Source organism: Eptatretus burgeri, chromosome 9 (genome assembly GCF_056783735.1).
Source record: "Eptatretus burgeri isolate ZD-2024b chromosome 9, Ebu_testis_v1, whole genome shotgun sequence".
NCBI classification, from domain to species: Eukaryota; Metazoa; Chordata; class Myxini; order Myxiniformes; family Myxinidae; genus Eptatretus; species Eptatretus burgeri.
The window spans coordinates 55,530,490-55,556,262 of NC_140969.1; the positions used below are offsets into that span (position 1 = coordinate 55,530,490).

Below are 25,773 nucleotides of genomic sequence, written 5' to 3' on the forward strand. Positions count from 1 at the left end.
ACACAGCTCATTTCAGAACTGTGGCACATTAACCAATATTATTTCATGATGGACCTCTGTGGTTGGTCACATTTCAGTGCAGATGTGCAAGAATTTCTGCATTTGCAAGATGAATTCACACAAACTTTGCAAAAAAAATAAAATGATTGATGGCCAAAGCTTCCAGGTTCTCACCTTGCCTGAAATTTTTCAAAAAAAAAAGAAAGAAAAAGTGATAAAGCTGCAGAGCATGTGGAATGTAATTGCATTTAAGTTCATTTATCCAGTTTATAATCTGTAATTAATTTGTATTCATTCAGTTATCTATTTTAGTCTTAACATCTGGCCTATCCAGATTCTGCAAGACGTTGAGATTTTTGAGCGAAGATGAACTGTTTTCATTTTGAAATGAGTTTGTTTCATGGTCCCAGTTCTGGTGCATATAGCAGTTAATCGTGCGTTTCCCGTAATGTATAAAATCATTTCCACCTTTCCAGCCACATCTTCAGCTGCACAGCATATCTTTCAGAATAATATTGAGTACAAGTATGGAAAGTATAGATAGCTGAAGAAAGCAGGTTTATTTTTTGGGGATTAGTTTTGAGGGATCATGACTGATGTGTGTGGCACACTGTGAAGATCAACGATAATTGATGTTTCCAAGGCAAAAATCGATCTTTACTTCAAACATGAAAGGAATATTGACGTTAAAAATGCCTCCATATTCTATTAAGTCTTGTGGATTGTGCTTGGTCGAATATGCAATTACAGAGATGGAAACCTGCTCAGATGCTCTCTGTTGTATACTGATGATGACTCAAACAAATATTTCTTCTTCTTCCTTTTATTTTGCATTTCACCTTGCACCATGAAATATGTATGAGCAGAGTCCCTGTCTGACAGGTGATCTTGTTCCAAGCATCAACACATTCTTCTGATGTGCATCCCTTTATTTGCATTGGCAACAGACCGCTAACTCAATCACTCCCAGAAAAAAAAAAAACATGGATTACGCACATAAAGCAAAAATATGCGTACTCCTTATGTGCGTATATAATACATTGTGGTTGCATAGCTCGAATAATTCCAATTGTAATGACCCATAAGCTGACACCATAGCCGGGAAGCCTGAGACCCATTCGTACTGTCACATTCAAAGGTCCATGACAACTATCGGAACCAAATTTTTGATATTTGATGATCCTTTTAACAGTCCCTTAGCTTGTTTTACACTGAACGGAAAACTTACAGGGAGGGCATGGAAATTGTGAATAAGACACTTCCAAAGATGTCTTTGGCTTACAATACTGTAGCACCAAAATGGCAGATGTATTAATTTTTCAGGTTACAATTGTAAGTGGTGCCAGGCCAGATGTCCAATCAATGGGTGTAGAGTGGGCATACAAACACTTCCGTGTGTATAATATCTATATATATATATATATATATATATATATATATATATATATATATATATATATATATATATATATATATATATATATATATATATATATATATAATCCCGGCAGTTGGGATTGCACATTTTTAAAGAAGAAGGCGCTTCCAACCAAAAGTTAAAACTAGATCGACTCCGCAAATTTGAGCAAAACAGCCAGAGCAGACCTGGTCTCAGGTGATGTTTCACAGCTTTCAGCAGGCTTCCTCAGGCACAATGGACTTTTGGTTCGAAACGTCTTTCTTCTAATAAAATGTACAATCCCAACCAACCCAATAATGTATAATATATGTATGTATATATATATATATATATATATATATATATATATATATATATATATATATATATATATATATATATTTACATGAGGCAATGTGTGGGTGTCAGTGTGTCAGTATCAGTGTGTCTCCTCCATAAGTCCAAAACTATTAGATCGAGCAGCCTGAAACTTAACATGCACATGAAGAAAACGCCAATGAAGTGCAAGAGTGAAAATTGGGTGTTTGGGTTAATTAAAACACCCCTTTTGAAGATAATTAATGGCCTTATTTAATTATATCCTTCATCAGTCGATCCTCGGCCACCTCACTATCTGGGGTCTTCAGGCGTTTCCTGGGTTACCTCGCTGGGGTCTGAAGCCGCCATGTTTTTTCGCCTGCTCAACCTTCCCTTGACTTGGAACAGGCCGCAACTTAGGACAAGCTCTTCATCACAGCTCCGAATCGCCGGGTACATTGCAATGCTTATAAACGCCTGGCGATGTCAGCATTCATTGTTTTATTTAATCTCTGCATATGCAGTCACCAGGAATATCTCCTAAACGAAAACAAATTACAAAATTTAATCTCCAGAATAGAACTTACAAGTGGTTCCGGCTCCGAGAAATGTGTTCATTTGTCCAATTCAGATATGTGACATCTTGGGCATCTCTGGGAGGTGTATGTTTAATATGACGGTTCGATGATTGCAAATTGCGTGCCAAGGGAGACGTTTCATATTGACCATTTCGTTGGAGTGCTTGCTTGAATGCTTAAGCCACTTGGTGAGCACTCTCCAAGCTGCTTGGTTGTTCGTTTTGGGAAAAAGTACGTGTGTTTTCAATCTCACATCAATTTGATGTACATTTCCGCCTTTGTTGGTTGGGTCCAGCGGTGCCGTGGGGTGGGTGGCTCGGGAGGTGTGTTATCCACTGAAAATGTGTAAGGATCGCTTTGTGCGATCTCCCTTTGTAATTGACCTCTCACTTCGACATCACTACATATCTAAAAAAAACTACAAGGTCCATCTGACCAGGTGTTTGTCCATGTTTGTTCGAGCTCTGAAGGCATAAAGTATGGATCGACATTTTGTGTTATCCGGCTTGGTCGATTTTTTAATTGAATATTGCTAATTACCCACTTTAAATCCTCTATCAAAGAACGTTGTATCAAAGTCAATCTTTGTGTTTGTCGTTTTTATTTACTTGATGCATGTGTACGTGTGTATGTCCATCAACTGTATGAATACAATGGCATTTGGCGTGTGTGTGTGTGTGTGTGTGTGTGTGTGTGTGTGTGTGTGTGTGTGTGTGTGTGTGTGTGTGTGTGTGTGTGTGTGTGTGTGTGTGTGTGTGTGTCATTCGTTGGTAACTATGTATGTGGGTTTTAGAATGTGGAATGGATTCCTAGCAGGGAGGACTCAAAGCATCCACCTTCATTTCAGTAAGGGGTCACGATTCATGGACCAAGCTGTGAAGTTTTATGTTTTTGTGACGAGGACTCTCTTCAGGATCATCGCTGAGTCCCGGACAGCTTCCAACTGTAGTTCTTTTGTAATAATCTTCTCAAGGATGGTTTTTATCACCCGCCGCGTTGCGGAAGGGGGATATTGTTGTCACCCGGGTCGTCCGTCTTCCGTCCGTCCATCCGTCCGGGCGTCAACAGTTATAGCTGTGAGTGCGATAACTCATAAACCGTTCGCCATATCGAATTGAAATTTGCATCACACATGTTCCACCTGAAAAGGAAGAACCCTATTGATTTTGGGTGTGGCCAGATCCAAGATGGCCGACTGGGGTGGCCATCTTGAAAATGTTTTTTTGTTATAAATGGAAAACCGCTTATCTGATTTCAATTATTTTTGGTTACTACGTTCCTCACCCCTGGGGAACTTTTTCGAGATGATGACCAAATGGTGTCTTGTTTCCAATTCACCTCCCTCATTACCTGGAATATGTCTGACCTTTTTGATTCAATGGCGGGGGATTCCCCATCTCTGATGGTATATTTAATATCTCTGTGAGGTTCTTTGTCATCATTCCCATAGCTCCAACTATCATTGGTGCAACTTTGGTGTTCTTCAGCTTCCAGGATCTTTTCACTTCATTCTTGAGGTCTTGGTGTTTGGTCATTTTCTTGATTTCTGCATAGTTTAGTCCAAAAATCACTGGTATTAACACCTCAATTAGCAATGCCTTCTTCTCTTTCTTGTACCCAAGTATGATATCTGGTGGCAATGCTTTGTTTTCTATCTTCACGCTCGATGTGATCATTCGGTCTGACGTGAATGGTGCTTCCATGTTTTCAGTCCATGCTCCCACAAATTTTCTGGAACTGGGATATCAAAGTTTTTGCAGATGTGCCAGCATATTACTTTACAAAATCTGTTGTGTGATTTTGTGTGCAGCTATTCTGACATGAGCTTTTTAACAATTTTGTGCTCAGTCCTTAAACAAAACATATCACTCTCTTTGCAAGCACCATTTCCACCCCTCACCTATCTTCTTTATTTCCTCCCCCCCCCACTCTCTGTGTCTGTCCCCTCCTCACTCCCCCTTCCGAATAAAATGCAGCACTCCTCCCACTCCTTTGTCACTTTCTCGCTGTCTCTGTTTATCTGTCTCTCTCTCTCAAACCCCCTCCCTCCTGCAGTGTATATAAATTTTTCAAGAGGTGTTGCTCTCCCCACCTCCACCCCCTTCCTCACTCTTCTCCACTTCCGAGCTTCCCCTTCTTCACCCACTCCTCGCTTCTCCTCCGTCCTCTCTGCCTCCCTCCCCCCTCTCTCTCCCTTTCTCTTTCTCCACCACACTCCCCTTCACACAACCGTCAGCGAAGAGACGGGTTGTATTTGCTAGTATAATACATAGTAAAGAGTTGACTTTTGGAATAATATCACATGAATACATTTTGAGTTCTCCAAACCTTGAATTGAGCAAACAATCACTCAATGTTTTAAGCAGCAAGATGGAGCAATGGTGCATCCATTGACCTTTCTAAAGAGTAAATAAAAATTCCAAATCCCACTCATAACAATGCAAAAAGGGGGTTGGGCATAGCCAGACCCACCAATCAACGCCGTTCTGGCACTAGACGCGTGGACCTCAAATTAATTTTTGGTACATTAAATCAACCGAACCTTAAATCAAACCATCAAACCAAATCGTCAATCCAAATGTACCAATGTTGGGATCAATTTGGTTTGTGGGATTTCTTATGGTTAAAAAACATATTCCAAATGCTTGACCAGTTTGGGATTTTATCACGGCCTGAACAGAGGGAAGAGGCTGCCTGTGTCTGAAAGATGAGTGATGTCATGGTAGAGGGCAGAGTTATCAGGAAAGAGACAAGGAGGATTTTCCAGAGAGTCAGAGAGATCATTGATGAAGATTAGGAATAGGATGAGGCCAAGAACACTGCTTTGGTGCAATCCGTCCTTGACAGGGGGAGGAGGAGAAAGGATTCCGTTTAGAGCTACATGCTGGCAATGAGAGTGCAGGAAGTCAGAAATCCAGAGTGGAGTTGGCCTTGGATTCCATCATCAGACAGTTAGGAGAGCAACGCGAGATGCCAGACTCTATCGAAAGCTTGACAAATATGTCCAGAGAGATGTTCTGATCTCATGACTGATAATGAGGGCCTCCATCCATTGTTGGGAGAGTAGAAGCAGCATGTCTAAGGTAGAGTGACCAGAGCTGAATCTGAATTGATGATCTGAAATGACGCTGTTGGAAAAAAAGGAATTATTTTATGTCAACTGTGTTGATGGATTCCATGACGTTGCTTCCAACATGCCCTGAAAACTGGTGTTGCTCTCATTCATCGGTTATCAGCTTATGACACTGTGTGGAAACATGGTCTCTTGCTGAAAGCTTCCAGAATTCTGAGGTGCTAAACCACTTTGCATGCCCTCTCATCCATCCTCAGCAACCGTAAGTTTAGGGTTTCGCTTGGGGACCAGACCAGTATTGTCAGGACCCTGAATGATGGTCTCCCTCAGGGCTCTTTCCTAGCTCCTCTACTTTTTAACATCTATGTGAGTAACATGCCAACTATCTCGTCCAGGAAGTTTGCATATGCAGATGACCTTGCCCTTGCCTACCAGGGAGCTGCCCTTGAGGACATCAACAGAGTGCTAACCCAAGACTTGAAGAGAATGGAGGAATATTTCACCTTCTGGCAACTTTGCCCCAACCCATCGAAGATAACTGTCACTGCCTTCCACCTCAGCAATCGGCTCGCCAATGCAAAGCTCTGAGTGTCCTTTTGTGGCAAGCTGGTGAAGAATGAAGAATTCAAGTACCTTGGAGTCACCCTGGATCGTATCCTCACCTATCGTGAACACCTGAAGAGGGTGGCTGATAAACTGACAGCAAGGGTCAACATCATCAGGAACTTGCAGGCAACAGCTGGGGATCCAATGCACATGCTCTTCGTACCGCAAGCCCAGCCCTAGTCCATTCAACAGCTGAGTTCTGCTCAACAGCTTGTGCTAATAGCTGCCACACCAAATGAGTTGACACTGTCCTTAACTCTGCAATGCGGGTCATCACAGGGACACTTAAGTCAACACCTTTACAGTGGCTCCCTGTCCTCTCTCATATCACCCCTCCAAGCATCTGCAGAAGGGAGAGGATGCTGAAGGATTTGTCCACCATCGAGGCTAACCCTGACATTCCCATCCATGATGACTTGAACAACCTGCCCAACGTGCACCTGAAGTCCCGCAAAACCTTCTGGTCTTCAGTCAAATCCTTGGAAGACTTTGACTCCAAGACTGAGTGGCACAGTGCTTGAGCAGATGCCAACACCAACAACGGAGAGGTCATCACAGACCCCACTGTGAAACCACCCAGATTTGACCTCCCTCATAAGCAATGGCTAATCCTGAACAGAATCCGCACCCTCCATGCAAGAACAGCCCATCACCTGCATAAGAGGGGGATGACAGAGAGACCTGCTTGCGACTGTGGATATCCAGACCAGACCATCCTACACATCGTGAATGACTGTTCACTGAGGCTTTTCGCTGGTGGCATTAAAGCCATCCACACAGTAACTGATGCTGCCCTGGCCTGGATGTCTACCCTTGACCTAAAACTGTAGGCTGTGCATGCCATACACAAGAAGAAGAAGATGACGTTGCTGATGATTGGGAGTAAGCCAATTGGTCTACAGTTAGGACGATCTATTTTTGCACCTTATTCTGTAATGCTTTGTTGTTGGCTGATTTCAATCCAGATGTAAGATGACCAAGGGTAAATGACAGGGTGAAAAGGGCAGAGTGAGGAAGTGCAAGAGCAGCAGAGCAGATTTGTGGGACACTGATGCCATTCAGTCCAGTTGTAGAGTCAGTGTTGAGGGTTTCCAGAAATGTTTCCACCTTCTCAGCTGCAAAAGACAGAATCCAGGAGCAGTTGGGTACAATTGGGAAGGGTGAGGAGAGAGAGAGAGAGAGAGAGAGAGAGAGAGAGAGAGAGAGAGAGAGAGAGAGAGAGAGAGAGAGAGAGAGAGAGAGAGAGAGAGAGAGAGAGAGAGAGAGAGATATAGAGATATATAGAGATATATATAGAGATATATAGAGATATATAGAGATATATAGAGATATATAGAGATATATAGAGATATATAGAGATATATAGAGATATATAGAGATATATAGAGATATATAGAGATATATAGAGATATATAGAGATATATAGAGATATATATATATATATATATAGAGATTACACAAGGCGCCACCTGGTTTTCGAGCAGGGAGACAAGTTTGAAAGTTTATTCTTGAGATTGGACAGATGTTGTTTTCTGGGTCTCTTGAGATTAAGACACACTTATTGCAGGCTTTGTGGAATGATCTGAGGTTGCCTTCAGTTGGATTTGCCTTCCAGGATGAGAATACAATTTGTTTTAAAGCAACTGCCTCACCACAGGATTCAGAGTACAAAGAGCGGGAGGATGGGTAAGACAACTGAAGATGAGATGGGATGAATTTGTGCACAAGAGAGAGCAGTTTTTTGTGGAAGAATTCCCAGGCTGAATCAATATCAGGGGCAGTAGATATAGGAGACCAGTCCTGAAGTTGATGGCTGCTTGTGGTCCCCGCCAGTTGGCCTGAGTGAACTGTGAGACTTGCCGGCACTGAGGCTGTTCTCTGAGATTGGCCACAGAGATGTTGAACTTCACATGCACATGATCAGATGACCCAATTGGGGCAGAGGACAAGCAAGATACATTGGCAGGGGAGATTTAATCACCAAATCCATAAGGGAAGATTTTTCCATTGGGAGAAATACAGATGGGAAAATTCACAGATTGAGTCTGTCATGACTAATTATGTTTCTACTGACTGAGTCGCCGGAGCATGATGTTTTCAGGTTGTCCATCCGTCCGTTATACGTACATCTGTCCATGCTAATTTTCTGTTTTCTCTGCAACCACTTATCCGATTGACACAAAATTTTCACCATAGGTGTAAGTACTCATGGAGAATGTTTTGATGATAATTATGATGTCATAGGTCACATGGTGGCAGCCATGTTGGAAAAAAGGAAAAACTTTGGACCTCTGTATCTCCGAAACCACTTCATGGAAAAAAAAAAGGATACTTGGCACATGTCAAGTATTCCCCATGGGAAACGAGTTTTTTTTGTGATGTCATAAGTGGCTCAGTTATGATGTCATAATTACATACATCTTACACTTTATCCAATCAGTATGAAAAAAATTGACGTTATCGACCATGTGGTTCGGCAGCCATATTATTTTTTTTTAAAATAAAAACCTTCAAAAATCTTCTCTGAATAATTCAGATGCATGACCTGGCAGCCAGAATAATTTAATATTTTGAATCTGAGTTCAAGAATTTATATCAAACTTTGTACAAGAATTGATAATGATGTAATGATGTGGGCGGAGGCATATCTGGCGACTTTGCAATGCAAAGAGTGCCATTCTGGTTTTTGTTTTCATTTTGCTAATATTTATTAAAAAAAATAAGCAAACATGTGAACACGAGCAGCCAATCGTGGAGTCCTTCCAGAGAGCCTTGCAGTTTCCGATACACCAATAGGATACTGCAATGACCTCTTTTAGGGAGCTCCTCATCACACCACATTTGGAGTCCACCTTTTCCTAACAAGCCTTTTCTCATTCTTATTCATGAGTCACTCAACACGTCAATATTTAATGGTGACTTTTGTTTGACTTCACCAAGACAATTGAGCGAAGTACATTTCGTTTATTCAGCTGAACAACCATGACCAAAAAACAAACGAGCTATTCTCCTCTACTTGCCATCTTTGATGCCATTTAAAAGTTATGGCAGACAGACGCCAATAAATCCTCCTTCTTCATCAGCCACTGGAGAGGCGACGAAGGAGTTATCATCAACCAGACTTCATTTATAACATGCGATTGTGTTTTAAATGTGAGATTTCTTTTGTTCTGGTTTAAACACCATCAACATAACCAGCATACTGAGAGGAATAATCATATCACCACAAGTCAATCCCATGGAGTCAATTTATTCTGCTCAGAAGGGAAACATCCACAAGACAGTTCCAAAACCAAATATCTTCATTTACAGAATGGTCGTCTTCATGCTAAAGCTGACATCAAAGAGTCCTTCTGTGAAACTGACACCATATCATTCCAATATTTAAGTCCATGTCCGTTGAGCATTAGTTTTCTTGTAATCCTGCTCATTCAGTGTTGGAAATCAATATTCTTTCATCTCATTGGGTGGAAGCAATGACCTCGTGCAAGAGATCAGAGCCATTTTATGAGACATGTCCACCGATTTGACAACTTGACACCCATCTGTCCTTGATAAACTCCCTGTCGATGACAACAGTGGCTGCATCTACGTTTGATTAAGATTTTCTTTCCATTTGCAAACAAGGCATCACTCTCAATGGCATCTTCCCTTCCTGTCACTCTGAGTGACGTTTGTATTATCTCAGGCAGCCTCCTGAAAACAATCGTGTTTTCATTCTCTATCGATGGTCTTTCTGCTTCTTGGCAGAGATTTTGTTTCATTGTATCACTGGTTCTGCGTGCCTTCACCCCAATCACTGTCTATTATGGCAGCACCTCTTTTCTCCTAATTAAAAATAACCAAAAGTTCAACAGCTGGTCCAAATTATGAGGCATAACATTTGACTCTTCGGAAATATTGCGTCCGCGCACTGAAACATTAAAAACAGCATGTTGCACATTTTGTCATGGAATTTATCATATACTAGATGACCCGTGAACCCGTTTGGTTCCCGTTGTGAGAGCGGTTGATAAGAAAATCATTTCAAAAAAAACAAACAAACAAAATAAAATAGCTCCAGCGAACTATACCGCTGAGGTTGTTTGCATTGATCAAATAATCCCGAGGAGTACTTGACTGAATCGGGAATTGATTTTTTAATAAAAAATTTTCGTTGCCCGATTTGAACAAAACTTGATATTGCGCATCAATGTGAAAAAAAAATGGAGAAAAGAAAGTAGAAGAAATTATTGTGCGTAATCTTCTAAACACAATTTTATTTATTAATGAACATGGAAGTATTTGATCAAAACTCTGTTATTTTTCTGGTTTTCATCAATGATCTCTCCGACTCTCTGGAAAATCTTCTATATCTCTTTTCTGATGACTCCACCCTCTGCCGTACCATCTGTCATCCCTCAGACTGGCAAGCAGCAGCTTCTTCGCTCACTGCAGATCTGGATAAAATCACAAACTGGTCCAACATGTGGAACATGTCTTTCAATCCTGACAAATCTCACACTCTCACTATGTCTCTCTGAAAGGACCGTTTGGAACCCCCTCCCCCCCATCTACTTTCTCAACAATCTTCTGGAAGAAGTCCTTTCATTCAAGCTTCTGTGTCTCACGATCTGCCATGATCTTTCCTGGGAAAGCCACATTTCCAACTTGGCCTCCAAAGCCAGTCGCCGACTGGGCATCCTCCATCATGCAAAGTCCTTCCTTAGCCCACCTGAGCTCCTGACCACATACAAAGCTTTTGTCCGCAGCTTGATGGAGTACTGCTCTCTCCTCTGATCTGATGCTCTTGCCTCTCACCTTTCTCGGCTCCACGCTGCGGAAACCAAGGCACTTAGGGTCATTGTTGGTATCTCCCACGGTGAGGCTGAGTCTTTGGGCCTCTCACTCTCTCACCGCAGGCAGGTCGGTCATCTATCTGTCTTCTACCATCTCCTCCCCGATCTCACTCCCCCCTGCTCTGTCTGTGATATGTCCCCCCTCCCCCATATTTCCATAGGGCACTTAAGGTCTGCCAGCAACCCCCTTCTAGTCAAACTACCAAAATCACGAATGACTTCACCTTCATTCTTTCATTCCTATTTTTCCCCACCTTTGGAATAAACTCCCCCACTCTCTTCAATCCCATTCTTCCCTCCAGGCCTTCAAAACAGCTGTTCACCACCACCTCTTATCATCCCCCATCCAAATCCTCGATCTTTTCTACCCCCGATAATCCACCCCAAACTCACCTCCTCCAAATTCCCTGCATTCCTTCCTGAAAGTCCCTGTACTGTCCATCTTGTTTACCCCGTGTTCCCCGCCCCATCCCTTTCCCTTCCACAGATCTCCTAATGGCTCTGTTCCCCACTGTTTTGTCCTTCCCTGTTTCGCCCCTCTTGTCTCCTGCCTCCCTTGTTGTGTGTTGTGTGTGAGCTCTGTTAGAGCCTCGACAATGTATCGAAAACAACAACAAACAGGGCAGGGCCTGCCACCCTCACTATGTACAGTGGCCCTGCTTTTGTCGTTGTCCATCAGCAGCTTCGTTATCATATTGCGACTTTTGAAGCCACCATACCAGCCTATCCAGAAGTGCTTCAGACAGGAAAGTCTAAAACTCACAATGTTCAGACAGGTTTTTCAACTTGGCTAAGAATGCATTCACACTTTCTGTATCTCCTTAAAAATGGTTCTAAAACCGGTAAGTGCTCTGCACTCAGCAGTTTCGGTGTGAGATGGTCTTTAACCAACTCAATCAGTTACCAGAATGTCTTTGGGGAGAAACTCTTGGGTTTGGCAAGGCTTTTCAGCAGTCAATACATCTTTGGCTCACACACCATTATCATAATGGATTGTTTTTTTGAATCCTCTGTAATGTCCCTCGTCTCAAAATATAACTCCAGTCGATCGTATATTATGTTCAATCATCCTTTCCTTCGAATTTGCGTACCCTTCTGAATGAATGAAGGAATATTGCAGGCAGATGTAACAAAGTAGTACTCACGGGATAACTAATTTTCAGACACAAAGGACGGTTGCAGTGGTTTCAGAACGATTTTTGTGGCAAAGTCAGCAGGGCACATGCAGTCCACCATCAACCCCATTCTGGTGAAATGCCCAAAATCCAGATTCACTGGTCACCTGCGCTCATTTGTTCCTTTCTTTCCCACATGTGGAGTAACTTTCACAATCTTTTCAATCAAATTCTTCCCTCCAGGTCTTCAGGACAGCTGTTCATCACCATCTCAGATCACCCCCCCCCCATCCAAAACCATGATCTTTTCTCTCCCCATTAAACCACCCCCACCCAATTTCCTATTTTTCCTTCAAGACAGTTTGTTTCTGCATTCATCTTGCCCACAACCTGCATCCTACCCTCATTCTTACCCGCATTTTTTGTTTGCCATTTTCCGTCTGTTTTGTCCCCAGTCCTGTTGTTGGCATTTCTCCCCCTCTCTTTCTGCTGTCCCTTCTGACCTGTTGCATCCTGATGTGTTCTGTGTTCTCGCTCTTCCATGAGCCTTGACTTTCGATACAAGAAATCCAATAGTCCATCACAAAATCATCCTCAACGCCATTGTTGTGTTCATCTCAACACAGGCTTCTTTCAATGTATCACCCTTTGTTGCAGTGCCAGTATGTCCTTTTTCTTTTCTTGCACAGCACCAAGTATTCCCCCATTGTGGGATAGGCTGAGGGAACGTTTTTCATAGTTCCACTTCCACGAGCCGGCTGGTAAAGCCAGAGGTTCAACTGAAGGTGATTTCGGCAGAATTTCGGAATTTGTTCAGGATTCTGGAGATAAATCGCCCACTCTTCATGAAAGACGCCATGGGATCTTTAACATAAACAAACAACCATTGCTTGAAGATGAACCCTCTGGCTTAACATCCTGCCAATGGACATCACACACACACACACACACACACACACACACACACACACACACACACACACACACACACACACACACACACACACACACACACACACACACACACACACTGATGTATTGCGCCTTGCATGGGATACACCAGCAGAACAGTTTTGCTGGGTCGAGATTTGAACTCGAGCGAGTAAATGTGGCCCATCATGCCTGTGCCACAGTTATAAATTTGTGTCTTGACACCAGCTGCGAAGCAATGCCAAACTACATAGTTTTCTTATTTTTTTGGATCACATGATCCATAAATTACAGTAATAACAGCGTAATACTGTTATTGCTTTGGGCCTGCTTTGGAAACACTGAAACTTCCTTCAGGTGCAGCACCAGGGGGATCAGGAAAGAGAAAGAGAGGGTTATTGAGGAAGGAGAGAGGGAGAATACTTGATGAGGCAGCAGGGAACAAATCGAGTCCCATCACAGCGCTTGCTGCACGACCTGCTGACCTGCCAGTGACAAGTGTCAACTGCCACGCGAGCACATTTTCTCTGCCCTGCTGATCACCGGTCAAGTGGTTTGCAGCCAGGAATATCAAATTCAATGAAAGAAGCACACTGACTCTATGATATGACACTGATGTCATGGACATAAATTACACCAACACATCACCTCCAAACTTGAAGGCATCTGTCTGGTCCTCAAGCCTTTGCATACTGATATTAAAACCTATGGTCACAAATAGACGAAAGAAGAGATGTCGATCTAGATTTCGCCCTTGTTGTGGGATCATCAGGACAACATACTGCTGATCATTTATTTGTGACCATATTAAGCTCATTACTATAACTGAATCGAATCCACTAACTTGATGAGGCAGCAGGGCACAAATCGAGTCCCATCGCAGCAAATTTCTAGATAATTTGTTATTCATGTAAATGTGACATTGGTAGGGGGCGAATACTTTTGCAGGCCACTAAATATGGTGTTCACCAAAGCAGGACAAGTGGCAAAGCAGGACATCATTGTGGCAGGAGAAGAGCACTGGTATCTTTATATGGTGGTGCCAAAGAGGAAGAACTTATGATACAGGCTGTTTTGTGATGAGCTTTCGAAGAGCACATCTCATGTGGAACCACAAACTCAACCACCAACCTGTCTTTAAATCCTTGGTCTTTAAAATGCCAGAAGGGCCTTATTTGGATTTTTGTTATGCCTGACCTCAACCCCACATCCAATAACCTGAATTAAACCTTTTGACATCATTTAAACAAATAATTGACCCACCTAAAATAGTTGTTTAATAATAATTATTATTCTTCTCCTTCTCCTTCTCCTCCTTCTTCATTTCTTTGGAGAGCCAAACCCAAAATTGGTTTCAGCTCATGACTTGGTTACACAAGGATTCACAAGTAAATTAGACGTAGAAGGAGGCTATTCGGCCCATCACGACTGTGCCACAATGACACCAGACCAATTTTACCAGTTATATAATGATTTTGTGACTAGTTTTATCAGGCCGTTGTCTTACATGCCTGCTGGGCAGACCGTGTGTGTGTGTGTGTGTGTGTGTGTGTGTGTGTGTGTGTGTGTGTGTGTGTGTGTGTGTGTGTGTGTGTGTGTGTGTGTGCCCGCGCGCGTGCGTGTGCTTATTGGAGATAAATATCAACTATCAATTTAATGTGCAAGAATAAATTCCTGCATGGGGCTGGTGTGAAAAAGTTCTGACTCAACCAAATACCTCATTGCAAACACAACAGCTCACTGAGCTATTGAATCTTCAGGATAACCTCAGAAATTTCTCACACTGACATTGCAAGCTTTGTAATGACTGATGTCTGACATGCCTGCTCAGCAGATGCCAAATGGGCTGTTAGGCAGACTGTTTGAGGAAGCACCAAACTAAATTGTTTGATTTAGCACTGAGATGGACGTTTGCAACCGGGATTTTTTTTTTTTGGTTTCCAATATTTTTGAAAAATAACCGAGGTTTTGTTACCCAGTGCATAATGCATGCAATGTGAATTCATAGAAAGAATGAAGACAAGATTTATGAAAGAAAATAGGTGAAAGGTAAGCTGATTCTACCTTTGTTTCCTGCACTTTAAGTCAGTGGCGGATTAATGCATGGGCACCCAGGGCCTGTGCCCAGGGACCTCGAGTTCAATAAGGGCCCTGGGGAAAAATATATTTGCTGTTAAAATGTTCTATACCACATCCGCCACTATAATATTATGTTTCCAGTTACGAGTTACTATTCGGGCTGTTTCAGTGCTGGTTTTGGCTTTATACTGTTGCGGGGTTCTCTGAGCTCGAGCACTGTGTGACCATCGAATTTTGTTGGAGGTGCAAAACCAGACAATGCTTGATAATACAATTATTATGGAACAAGAATGACCGCACTGTGATCACAACCTGCAACAAAATCCTGTAACGGGCCGATTTGGAGATGCATATTTAAAGCATTCTTTCAAAGATAAACAGCATGATTGGGAAACAAACATTTACTGCACTATTAAAACTTCAACTCAACACCTTTCATCCATGTTAGCCTCCACCACCTTTATATCAGAACGAGCTGATTCGTCACACATTGTGTAACCCCAATATGGGGCTGTTCAAAAATCACGTAACGTTAATTTGTTCAGTAATTTACGTAAATTAATAGACCAAACAATTGCAAGTCTGTTGGCAAGAAAAACAACATTTTATAAACTCATGTTCCGATATTCAAATGACTTGCAAAGTCATTGTTTAGGTGGCATTTTCCGTTAGAATTCAAAGGCAGTTAAAAAAAAAAATCAAATGGATTGATGTGGTACTTAAGTGGCAGCTCAAAGGGAAAGGTTAAGCAAGGAAAAGAGGCTAAAGAAGTTGCTTTGTTGAAAAAGATAGCAACTATAAACCAATACTTTAAGAAGAAAGAGAAACGAGAAAAGACAGTTGAATATGTTGGCAACACAGCTTCGGGTTCAGCAGACATGGCTGCTGACAATGTAGAACATGTGGCTGGCCTTCAACAAGAGGAGGAAGCAACAGATCGGAACTTGTTGCGAGAAGCAGTCGAGCCGGAGCTGGAGCCGAGTGATATTGCTGATGCCGATGCAAACATAACACAAGCGGGTGACTTTAACTGCGATCCTTCGTTGTGGGATAAGATTGATGAAAGTATCAGGAGCTTTTGGATTGCTAAGGTTTCAGCTGCTTGTCAAAATAACCCCCCCCCCCAAAAAAAAGATCTCTGCTTCGGCTCGGGTGATTGGAGCGAAGACGCGTGTGGTGACGGAAGATTTGTTTTCTCGTTGATTGCACAATGTTGAATCTGTTGATCAGGACTGGTTTATTTACTCTCCCTCTAATGGAAATGCTTACTGTTTCGGAGTTGAATGGAGTTCTATGTATTGATGCATTTTGATGCATCCGTGATTTTGGGGGGGATGTTTGGGGCCTAAATAATTTGGGTTGGTTTTTTGAGGTGGTTCAGAATTGGTTCTGAGGCATCTCATTTTATAAGTGAACACTTTCATCTCTATAATTGTTTTGGTTTTGAGGGGTGATCTTAAACGATGTCCCTGATTCATAATAATAATAATAATAAATAAAAAATCCTGTCCTTCCCCTTCCCTTTGAATTGCTCTTTTGAATCAGGTGCACAACTGGAGACTGTGTAATTTGTCCTTGAGATTTTTACAGAAGCCTGAACCCTTTTTTGACAACCCCCACCCCACCCCTCATCCACCCTCACTTGTTATTCCATTTAACTTTGCTTGATAATAGTCATGGAACTCCCAATGAAGGTGTATAACCTTCAAACTCTCACCTTGGCAGAGCTGAAGGTTGTTGGCAATACTTTTTCCTCCTGTAGCCATTGTTAATAATTTAAAATCCTTATTAAAACCGTTCCAATTTCAAATGAGAAATACGTCGAGAAAAGAGAACGGTTCATCACACGTTGTCAAAATCTGGAGTAATATGTCCTGACTTTCATCTCTTCATCTTCCATTCCCTATAAAGATCAAAGTGAATGTATGTTTTTGCTTATATATTATGTAGATGGCTTCAGTTTAATCTATCTTCACTTTTTTTTTATTCCGAAATTTGTACATGGAAGTCTCGTTAATTGATTGTCAGAGATGAGAGGAGTGGAGAGGGGAAGGGAGCGAGAAGAGAGTGTGGGTGCACATGTGCATCAGAAACACGTTTTAGGGTGATATGTATCGAAACTGAGAAAAGGCAATGTGTGTGTGTGTGTGTGTGTGTATGTGTGTGTGTGTGTGTGTGTGTGTGTGTGTGTGTGTGTGTGTGTGTGTGTGTGTGTGTGTGTGTGTGTGTGTGTGTGTGTGTGTGTGTGTGTGTGTGTGTGTGTGTGTGTGTACATATGCGTGTTTCAGAATGTGGAATGGAGTCCTCCCAGGGTGGGCTCAAAGTATCCACCTTCATTTCAGTAAGGGGTCACAATTCATGGACCAAGCTGTGAAGTTTTCTCTTCTCAAAGTTTGGTGCCGAAAGCTCTCTTTAGGATCGTCACCAAGTCCAGGACGGCTTCCAACTGTAGTTTGTTTGTAATAATATTCCCAGGGATGGTTTTCAGCACATCTGTAAAGTAGTTCTGGGGAGCTGACAGGATGGCATGTGGTCCGTCCACAAATACTCTTCTCAGAAACTACGCAAACGATTTCAATGAAATTTCACCACAACCTTCATCACCCATGATGGCATTAAAAAAAATTGGGGGTTTGAAGGTGTCTACAGAGGGAGTTTATGCGGGGATGGGGAGAGTGGTTTTTCTCCCAAAAGAGGTATTTGCTTTCTTCTCAAACGATACACACAATTCCAATGAAACTTCACGATAACCTTTATCACCAATGACGTGCCAAAGTTTGTTCATGACATTAGAAAAATCTTGCTCGAAGGGGATTTAATGGGGTTTGCCCCCCAAAATATGTATTTGCTTTCTTCTACAAAACTACACATACAATTCAGATGAAATTTGACCATCGTCTTCACCACCCGTGATGTACTAAACTTTGTTCACGACATTAAAAATAAATGGGGGTCTCGGAGGGTCTATGCCTATGGGGAGAGGAGGGTTGTGCTACAAAATAGGCATTTGGTTTCTTCTCAGAAACTACACAGGCAATTCCGATGAAACTTGACCACAACCTTTATCAACTGTGTTGTACCAAACTTTGTTCACGACATGAAAAAAATTGGAGTCTATGGTGTTCTATTTTGGGGGTTGTCCCCCAAAATATGTATTTGCTTTCTTTTCTGAAGCTAGATTCACAATTTCGTTGAAACTTGACCACAACATTAATCACCTCTGATGTACCAAGGTTTGTTCATGGCATAAAAAAAAATCCAAAGGTATTTACTTTCTTCTCCATTCTATCTTTTGTGGGTCATCCATGCTTACCAGTGGTTGCCTGGTTATCTTATCCAGCCACTACAATGTGAGTGCCCAATGGTATTGTCCCTATGTTTAATATCTCTGTGAGGTTCTTTGTCATCATTCCTGGAGGTCCAGCTATCTTTGGTACAACTTTGGCATTCTTCAGCTTCCAGGATCTTCTCACTTCACAATTGAAGTCTTGCTATTTTGTCATTTTCTTCATTTCTGCATCGTTTGGTCCAAAATCACTGCTATTATCACCTCAATCAGCAATGCCCTTTTTTCTGTTTTTTTTTTTTGTACCTTAGTATGATATCTGGTCGCAATGCTTTGTTTTCGATGTTCACGCTCGATGGGATCATGAGTTCGTTTGTGAGCGGTAGGTACTTCTGTGTTTTCAGTGATTACTTTTGGTTCATGTTCCCTCAATTTTTCTGGACCTGGGACATCAAAGTTTTTGCAGATGTGCAAGTGGATTACATTATGAACTCTGTTGTGTCATGTATACAGCTGTTCTGATGTGATTTTGCATTTGTGTGTCTTCGGTTATTAAGCATAACATATTATTCCATTTACTAACCCCACCCCCACCCCTCACCTTTGTCTCTTCATTTTTTTACATCTCTCTCTCTCTCTCTCTCTCTCTCTCTCTCGCTCTCTCTCTCTCTCTCTCTCTCTCCCTCTCTCTCTCTCTCTCTCTCTCTCTCTCGCTCTCGCTCTCGCTCTCGCTCTCGCTCTTGCTCTCTCTCTCTCTCTCTCTCTCGCTTTCTCTCTCTCTCTCTCTCTCTCTTTCTCTCTCTCTCTCTCTCTCTCTCTCTCTCTCTCTCTCTCTCTCTCTCTCTCTCTCTCTCTCTCTCTCTCTCTCTCTCTCTCTCTCTCTCTCTCTCTCTCTCTCTCTCTCTCTCTCGTCATAGCTCTCTCTCTCTCTCTCTCTCTCTCTCTCTAGTCATAGCGCTCTCTCTCTCCCTCTCTCTCTCTCTCTCTCTCTCTCTCTCTCTAGTCATAGCTCTCTCCACCCCCCTCCTTAATACCCACAATCAGCGAAGCGACGGGTTGTATTTGCTAGTAATTAAATAATGCGTTAATTTTCTTCAAAAGATGTGTTTTAATTAACCCAAACACCCAATTTTCGCTCTTGCACTTCCTTCGAGTTTTCTTTGTATGCTTGCAAAGTTTCAGGCTGCTCGGTTTTATAGTTTTGGAGTTATGGAGGACAGACGGACGAAAACACACACACACACACACACACACACACACACACACACACACACACACACACACACACACACACACACACACACACACACACACAGACACACACACACACACACACACACACACACACTGCCTTTTATGAGTAAAGATGATGATGTCATCGGTCACATGGTGTGGCAACCATGATGGAAAAACAGAAAAATTTTGGACCTCTGTATCTCTGAAACTGCACCAAGGAAAAAAATTGAAACTTGGCACACGGCAAACACTCCTCATGGCGAATAAGTGTGATTTTTAAATGACGTCATGTCTTCGTTATGATGCCAAAATTACATATGGAGAACGCTACATCTGATCAGTATGAAAATTTTTGAGGGTCACCTGGGAATAAAATGGTCACAAGAAATAATTTTGATGATGTCATCGGTCATGTTATTCAGCAGCCTTATTGTTTTTGGGGTTTTTTTTAGCTTCAAAAATCTTTTCTATGAAGTGGCTGAACAGATTGAGGTGAAACTTTACAAATATGACCGCCTAACCATGTGGAACAAAACGTTTACACATATGATGTCATAGGTCACATGGTTTGGCAGCCATATAGGATTTACCCTAAAACCTACAAGAATCTTCTTCCCCAGGACGACTGAACAGATCGAAGGGAAATTTCACACAAATGTTCCCCAAGCCATGTGTGTACAATTTTGTGAAGAAAAAATTGATAGGTCAAATGGTTTGGCAACCATATTGGATTGAAGAAAAATATTAAATAATGTCTTCTCTGTAACCAGCCTGGTGTTGGTGCAGTGGTTAGGGCAGCGGCTTGGGATCCAAGAGGTCCTCAGTTCAAGCCCCGTTGAGCCACTGAATTAATACACCAGGGGGTTGACTCAGCCTGTCATCCTTCCGAGGTCGGCAAAATGAGTACCAGTATACTGGGCCGGTGTATACTCCGGTTAAAAAATAGGTGTACCATATCCCTGTGTCGTAAGAGGTGACCAGGGTTGCGTCAGGAAGGGCATCCGGCGTAAAACATGTGCCAAATCACTATGCGGATCATACGGATGATCCGCTGTGGCGACCCCTAACGGGAGCAGCCGAAAGAAGAAGAAGAAGAAGAGAGTCTTCTCTGTAACCGCTTAAATAATCGAAACAAAACCCCACAATTATGATCGAGTGCTGATAAAGAATATGTGTTTTAAATTTCTACTTGATCGGATGCGTGGTCTGGCAGCCAGAATTATTAAATTTTTTCATCTGGGTTCTTTTGGATATATATATATATATATATATATATATATATATATATATATATATATATATATATATATGTTTGAATGTACATATGTATGTCTTTATATAGCCCTAACCCAATCGCCAAGGAGACTGCTTAGGCAGTACCAACGCTTTGCACAGTGTGTGGTCCTGGTGGATGGATATATATATATATATATATATATATATATATATATATATATATATATATATATATATATATATATATATATATATATATACGAGATAGGGAGAACAAAATGTATGTCTTTGCTTATGTATTATGTAGATAGCTTCAGTTTATTTTATCTTTTTTTTTAATGCTTCCTAAATTGGCACCTGACACATCTGCTTTATGGAATGCTTATCTGTGTAAGTTCTATGGTGATGTTGCTGGTGCCTGCATCAATATTAGGTGTACACCACACCTTGTAATCAGCACAGTGCTGCTCCGTAATAAGAGCACAACAAAAACGTGTGTTCCTTTGGGAAAACCTACCATGCTTTGCACATGTAAATGTAGCATAACACAACCACAGTATCTCTCCACAGCGATCACATTTGCTAACTCAACTGCGGACGATCACAAATGCAGGGCAATTGTGCGAGTAAGAATGAAGATCGAGTGAGATGAGACATTTTAATCAAGACATCATTCTCCTGTGAACATGAAAATTTGATGTTGTGATCAGTGATGGATCCACAAAAGACATTAATTAACTGCAGGCCTGTCATTGCTATGTGCCAATCATTTTGAAAGGTCGTTTTACAAGCACAATGTGTTCCCTTTCAATGCTTTCACAAAAACTCTCCCATCTGACGGGTTTCAGACAACTCATCACATCTTTTGCCCAGTAACAAATATCCCATGGGTTGAAATTATCTTCTTCAAGCAAAAGTACCCATCCTCAGTGATGAGAAAAGTTTAAGTTCGTCTTACAATCTAAATTATTTCACGAACCTTAAAATGGTTAATTGTATTGCACTCTTGGTTTCACTCAGAGCCAAAGCTCTGAGCTACTTGTACCACCCACAGCAAAATAGTGGTGCAACATGGGGTGGTGTAGGTTAGATTTTGTCTCAAACGAGGGCAAAATACAGCCATTTTATATTATGTGTTACTCTTTGACTGTCTATATTAAATCTCCCTTAATCCAAATGTTCATGTTGAATTTAAAGATTATTGGAAGGGACTATATTGCTTCAAGAAAAGTGAAATGAAAATGCAAAATAACCAATCAGTAACTTTGCAAATGCAGCGTGGGAGGCAGCCACTGTACATGAGAGACAAACACACGAGCAGACACCATGGTTCAAACTTATAATTGATGACTTGCCTTCCATAGAACTTCAACACAGAAAGACCATTCCACCCATCAAACCTGCGTAATGGTTGCCAACCTTTGACAGTTTGTCCATGCTCTCTCCTTTTTAAATCTTGAGCGTCAAGCAAGGAAGCAACGTGCACTAATTACTTGGCCGGGGTTTTAAACGCCAACCTCCTTGACTCAGAGCGGACGCTCTAACTCTCACAAATGACCTCATCGAATCCACCAAGTATTAAATTTAAGTTTATTTTGGACCTCTTTGAAGTTTATTAATAAACGTTATTTTTAGGTCACAATGTCAAATGGAGGTTTTTCTTTCATTAAATGATTGCCTTACATTGCAACCTTTGTTCAAAAACTTTCAGTGCAGGCTACTGTTATTAACAATGCTGACACATTGTTTAAATTTGTGATAATCCTCAGGTCATAACTTTACGCATTGTTGAACAAACCAATTCCATGTTGTAATTATACATTTAAAAGGTTTCTCGTTTGGTATCATGCTCTTCTTCTGATTAAAATTTGAGCTTTATCTGCTTCTTTTCGAACTGAATGTTAAGCTTTGGCTGCATGCACAGCTTTTCAAATGCAGCATGGGAAGCAGCCGCCGGAAACGGATACAGACGAACGCACGGACAGACACCATGGTTCGCATCATTTTACAGATTACATTTCATTCGAATTACTTAATTGCATAACATTATATCATTGCCATTCATTAAGAGACTTAATGTGACAAACTACCTTGAATATGTTCTAATTTCAAAATAAGTTGTCATTGTTCACATAGTAAGACATGCGATAGAGGTAACGCACTTTCCGGGTTCAATTCCCAACCTGATGATGAACTATCAGATTGTTGCTTCACAGTGGGGGTGTTGCATCACAAAGTGAATGTGAAGCTGTGTGTTCTTTGTTCCAGGGATTTTAAAAAGTATGTATGGCAACACTCATCAGTGATTTTGTAGTTGCACAAAGGGAAAGAAGGATTGACAAAATTTTCTCTGTGTTTCTTGTCGAGCGAATACCATTTCACGGTGTCGTTGCACTGCCTTTACTAATCCTATTCTTCCTGCTTGGCTCGCAGTGCTTCTGGGAGACTCGTGTGGAAATCCTGGTGCACCAGCACATGGCATCCTCCATGGGAGGCATTTCCACATCGGTGATCGTGTGTGGTACAGCTGTGAAGATGGACACGTTTTGGAAGGGCAGGCCATCCTAACCTGCATCTCCAATGCTGGGAGCAGAGCAGCTTGGGATCTGCCAGTGCCGGCATGCAGGCGTAAGTGATACAATTGATGTTTTCCATGCTTGCTGTTGATTTATATTATGTACAAATATCTCAGAAACAAGTTAGCAATGAAAAGAATGGAATGTTTAACAAATGTGTTGTTCAAGTGTGGGAAAATATACGAGGTTATTGTCAGTATTTCGTCTGTATAACTGACACCTGTACCTGTTGTCTCGTGCCCCCCTACTCTCCAGTCTTTCAAGAGTGCTGGCCATAGTCACTTCATACTTCCTATCTTTTTCCCACCCCACCCTTTCTCTCTCTCTTCTACACTCGCTGAAACCCTCACCCCCGACTCCTTTCATTTCTGCCACTCAGACACTCGTGCGATGACCCTGCTTTTCTGTTCCCCTATTGATCCACTGTTAGTCAGTGATCCAGCTGCCCTGTTATTTATGTCTTCAGTGTGTGCGTGTGTGTGTGTGTGTGTGTGTGTGTGTGTGTCTGGAAAATAAGACTTTCTCACCACTGACTCACTGACTGATATAAAGATTTAGTACCTTCTTTGTGGACTGTAAAGCTGAAATTTTGCTTACTGTTGCAACTCGAAGCCAATATTCCAGGAAAAAATCACTTTTTCCTTTAAATTTGTCACGAGCAAACCACTTCAGAGAAAATGTAAGGGACAATGACTCCTTCAATCAAAAAGCAAGACAATTCCCCTCTTTTATGATGGACAGTCAGCATGTCACCGCTTTGTACAATATGGTACAGGTATCGCCTAAATTATCATATCCCACAACTGACCAATTGTAGAAAGGCTGTGATAATGTATACACTGAAATTATTTCCTTTGCAATTTTATTTCATCAGCAGGCGATTGTAATGATGCAGCTCCTTGTGCAGTTTATCTGATTGAGTGTTTGGAAGAATTATCGACATGATGACAGCATCAAATTGACAATGAGCAGGAGATGGAAGTGTCTGTTGGCTCGTTGGTGAAAACGTGGCTTGATTGTTATGTGGTGTGTATTTTGTTATGACAGAAATGCAAATGTATGCACGTATGTATGTATCTCTGTATTATGTACCCTGAATTGGTCTCTCTCACCCGGGATTTGAGGAAATAACCAATTAGCTCTCAACTAATCAATTACACCAGGTAGCTTGGATTATATTATATATTATATATATATATATATATATATATATATATATATATATATATATATATATATATATATATATCAACTCCAATACTCTTCCGGCTGAAGGAAGCTGCATAAAGCAACCAACAAAAGCTGCACAAGGTCGGCCCTTTGCTGTTTTAAACCCCACCCTAGTTCCTCTACAGCTGCAGAGTGTAGACATTCACACGTAGTACATACATTAGAACCCCAATGTTACACACTCCCTTCAGCCGCCAGACCGGTTTCATCACTTACTGTCGAGTGATCAGCGATAGCGTAGATGGAAACATATGCATAACCGAGGCTCCCAAGCATGTACCACCTGCAATGCCAAAAAGCAGTCGGCATGCTTTCTTTGTCTAGAACAGCATAAGAGCAGTCAATTTATTTTAGTAATCCAAGCCCCCTGGGGTTATTGATTAGGTGAGAGCGAATTGGTAATTCACTCCAGTCACAGATGAGAAATGTGATTTTGGGTCTTTGTTTTAAGTTTATGTGTTGACTGCTTTTTGAAATTTACATGTGGCACATGCTTGGGAGCATCGATAGTATGTGTTTGTCAGCGGTGTCACTGATGATTCGCCAATAAGCGATGAAACTGGTCTGGCGGCTGAGGGTGTGTGTAGCATTGGAATTGTTTTGTATGTACTGCGGCTAAAGATGAAATGAAATTACCGCAGTGGTACTGAAAAGCGAAACGTAGCTCAAAAGAAGGTGAAAATGATTGAGCATCACCCAAAATTAACTTCATTTTCATTATACAACAAGGGGTGGAGAATTTGCATCAGTGCCATATTTCAAACCCTTGGGGGGGGTGGGGAAGGGTGTGGTGGGGGCATACAACCTTCCTTTGTCTTTGGACACAATTAGTCCCTCTGCCAAGTTTGTTTAAGATTGCATAATTAACTATCAAACGCGTCGGCCACAGGCATGCAAAGACAAACAGACACTAAGTTGGAGATTTTATCTGATGGCAGGGACTCCCACTGGGCCACTGTGGTGTTTCGCATGGGCCTCAAAATGACTTATGTCGCTACTGCCCACGTCTCAGCATGTCTGTTTTTGTTCCTGAGGTGACCACTCATTTTTGGTCAACCAATCGAACGTGGATATGATGCTATTTCTCTCAACAATGGGTGGAGGCCCTAAATCTCAAGCAAGCGCTCAGATTGGTGACTTCACACATATAAAGTGCCCAGGTTTATCCTGGGCATTCAACATCGTCTCACACCCTGTTCTGTTTGCAAAGTTTTCTGCCTGTGGAATACAAGGTCTGCCTTCTTTTCTGGTTTGCTGACTACCTTCACTGGCA

The 25,773-nt window shown here is 41.7% G+C and overlaps 1 protein-coding gene across 1 annotated transcript in view; it reads left to right on the plus strand.

Annotated features, from left to right (window-relative positions):
• CSMD3 (CUB and Sushi multiple domains 3) overlaps positions 1–25,773 on the plus strand; it is a 1,047,538-nt gene that overhangs the window by 385,364 nt on the left and 636,401 nt on the right. The window contains exon 6 of the mRNA XM_085893781.1: positions 23,128–23,322. Coding sequence (XP_085749907.1) covers positions 23,128–23,322 — 195 coding nt within the window. The remainder of the gene's footprint in view (positions 1–23,127; positions 23,323–25,773) is intronic.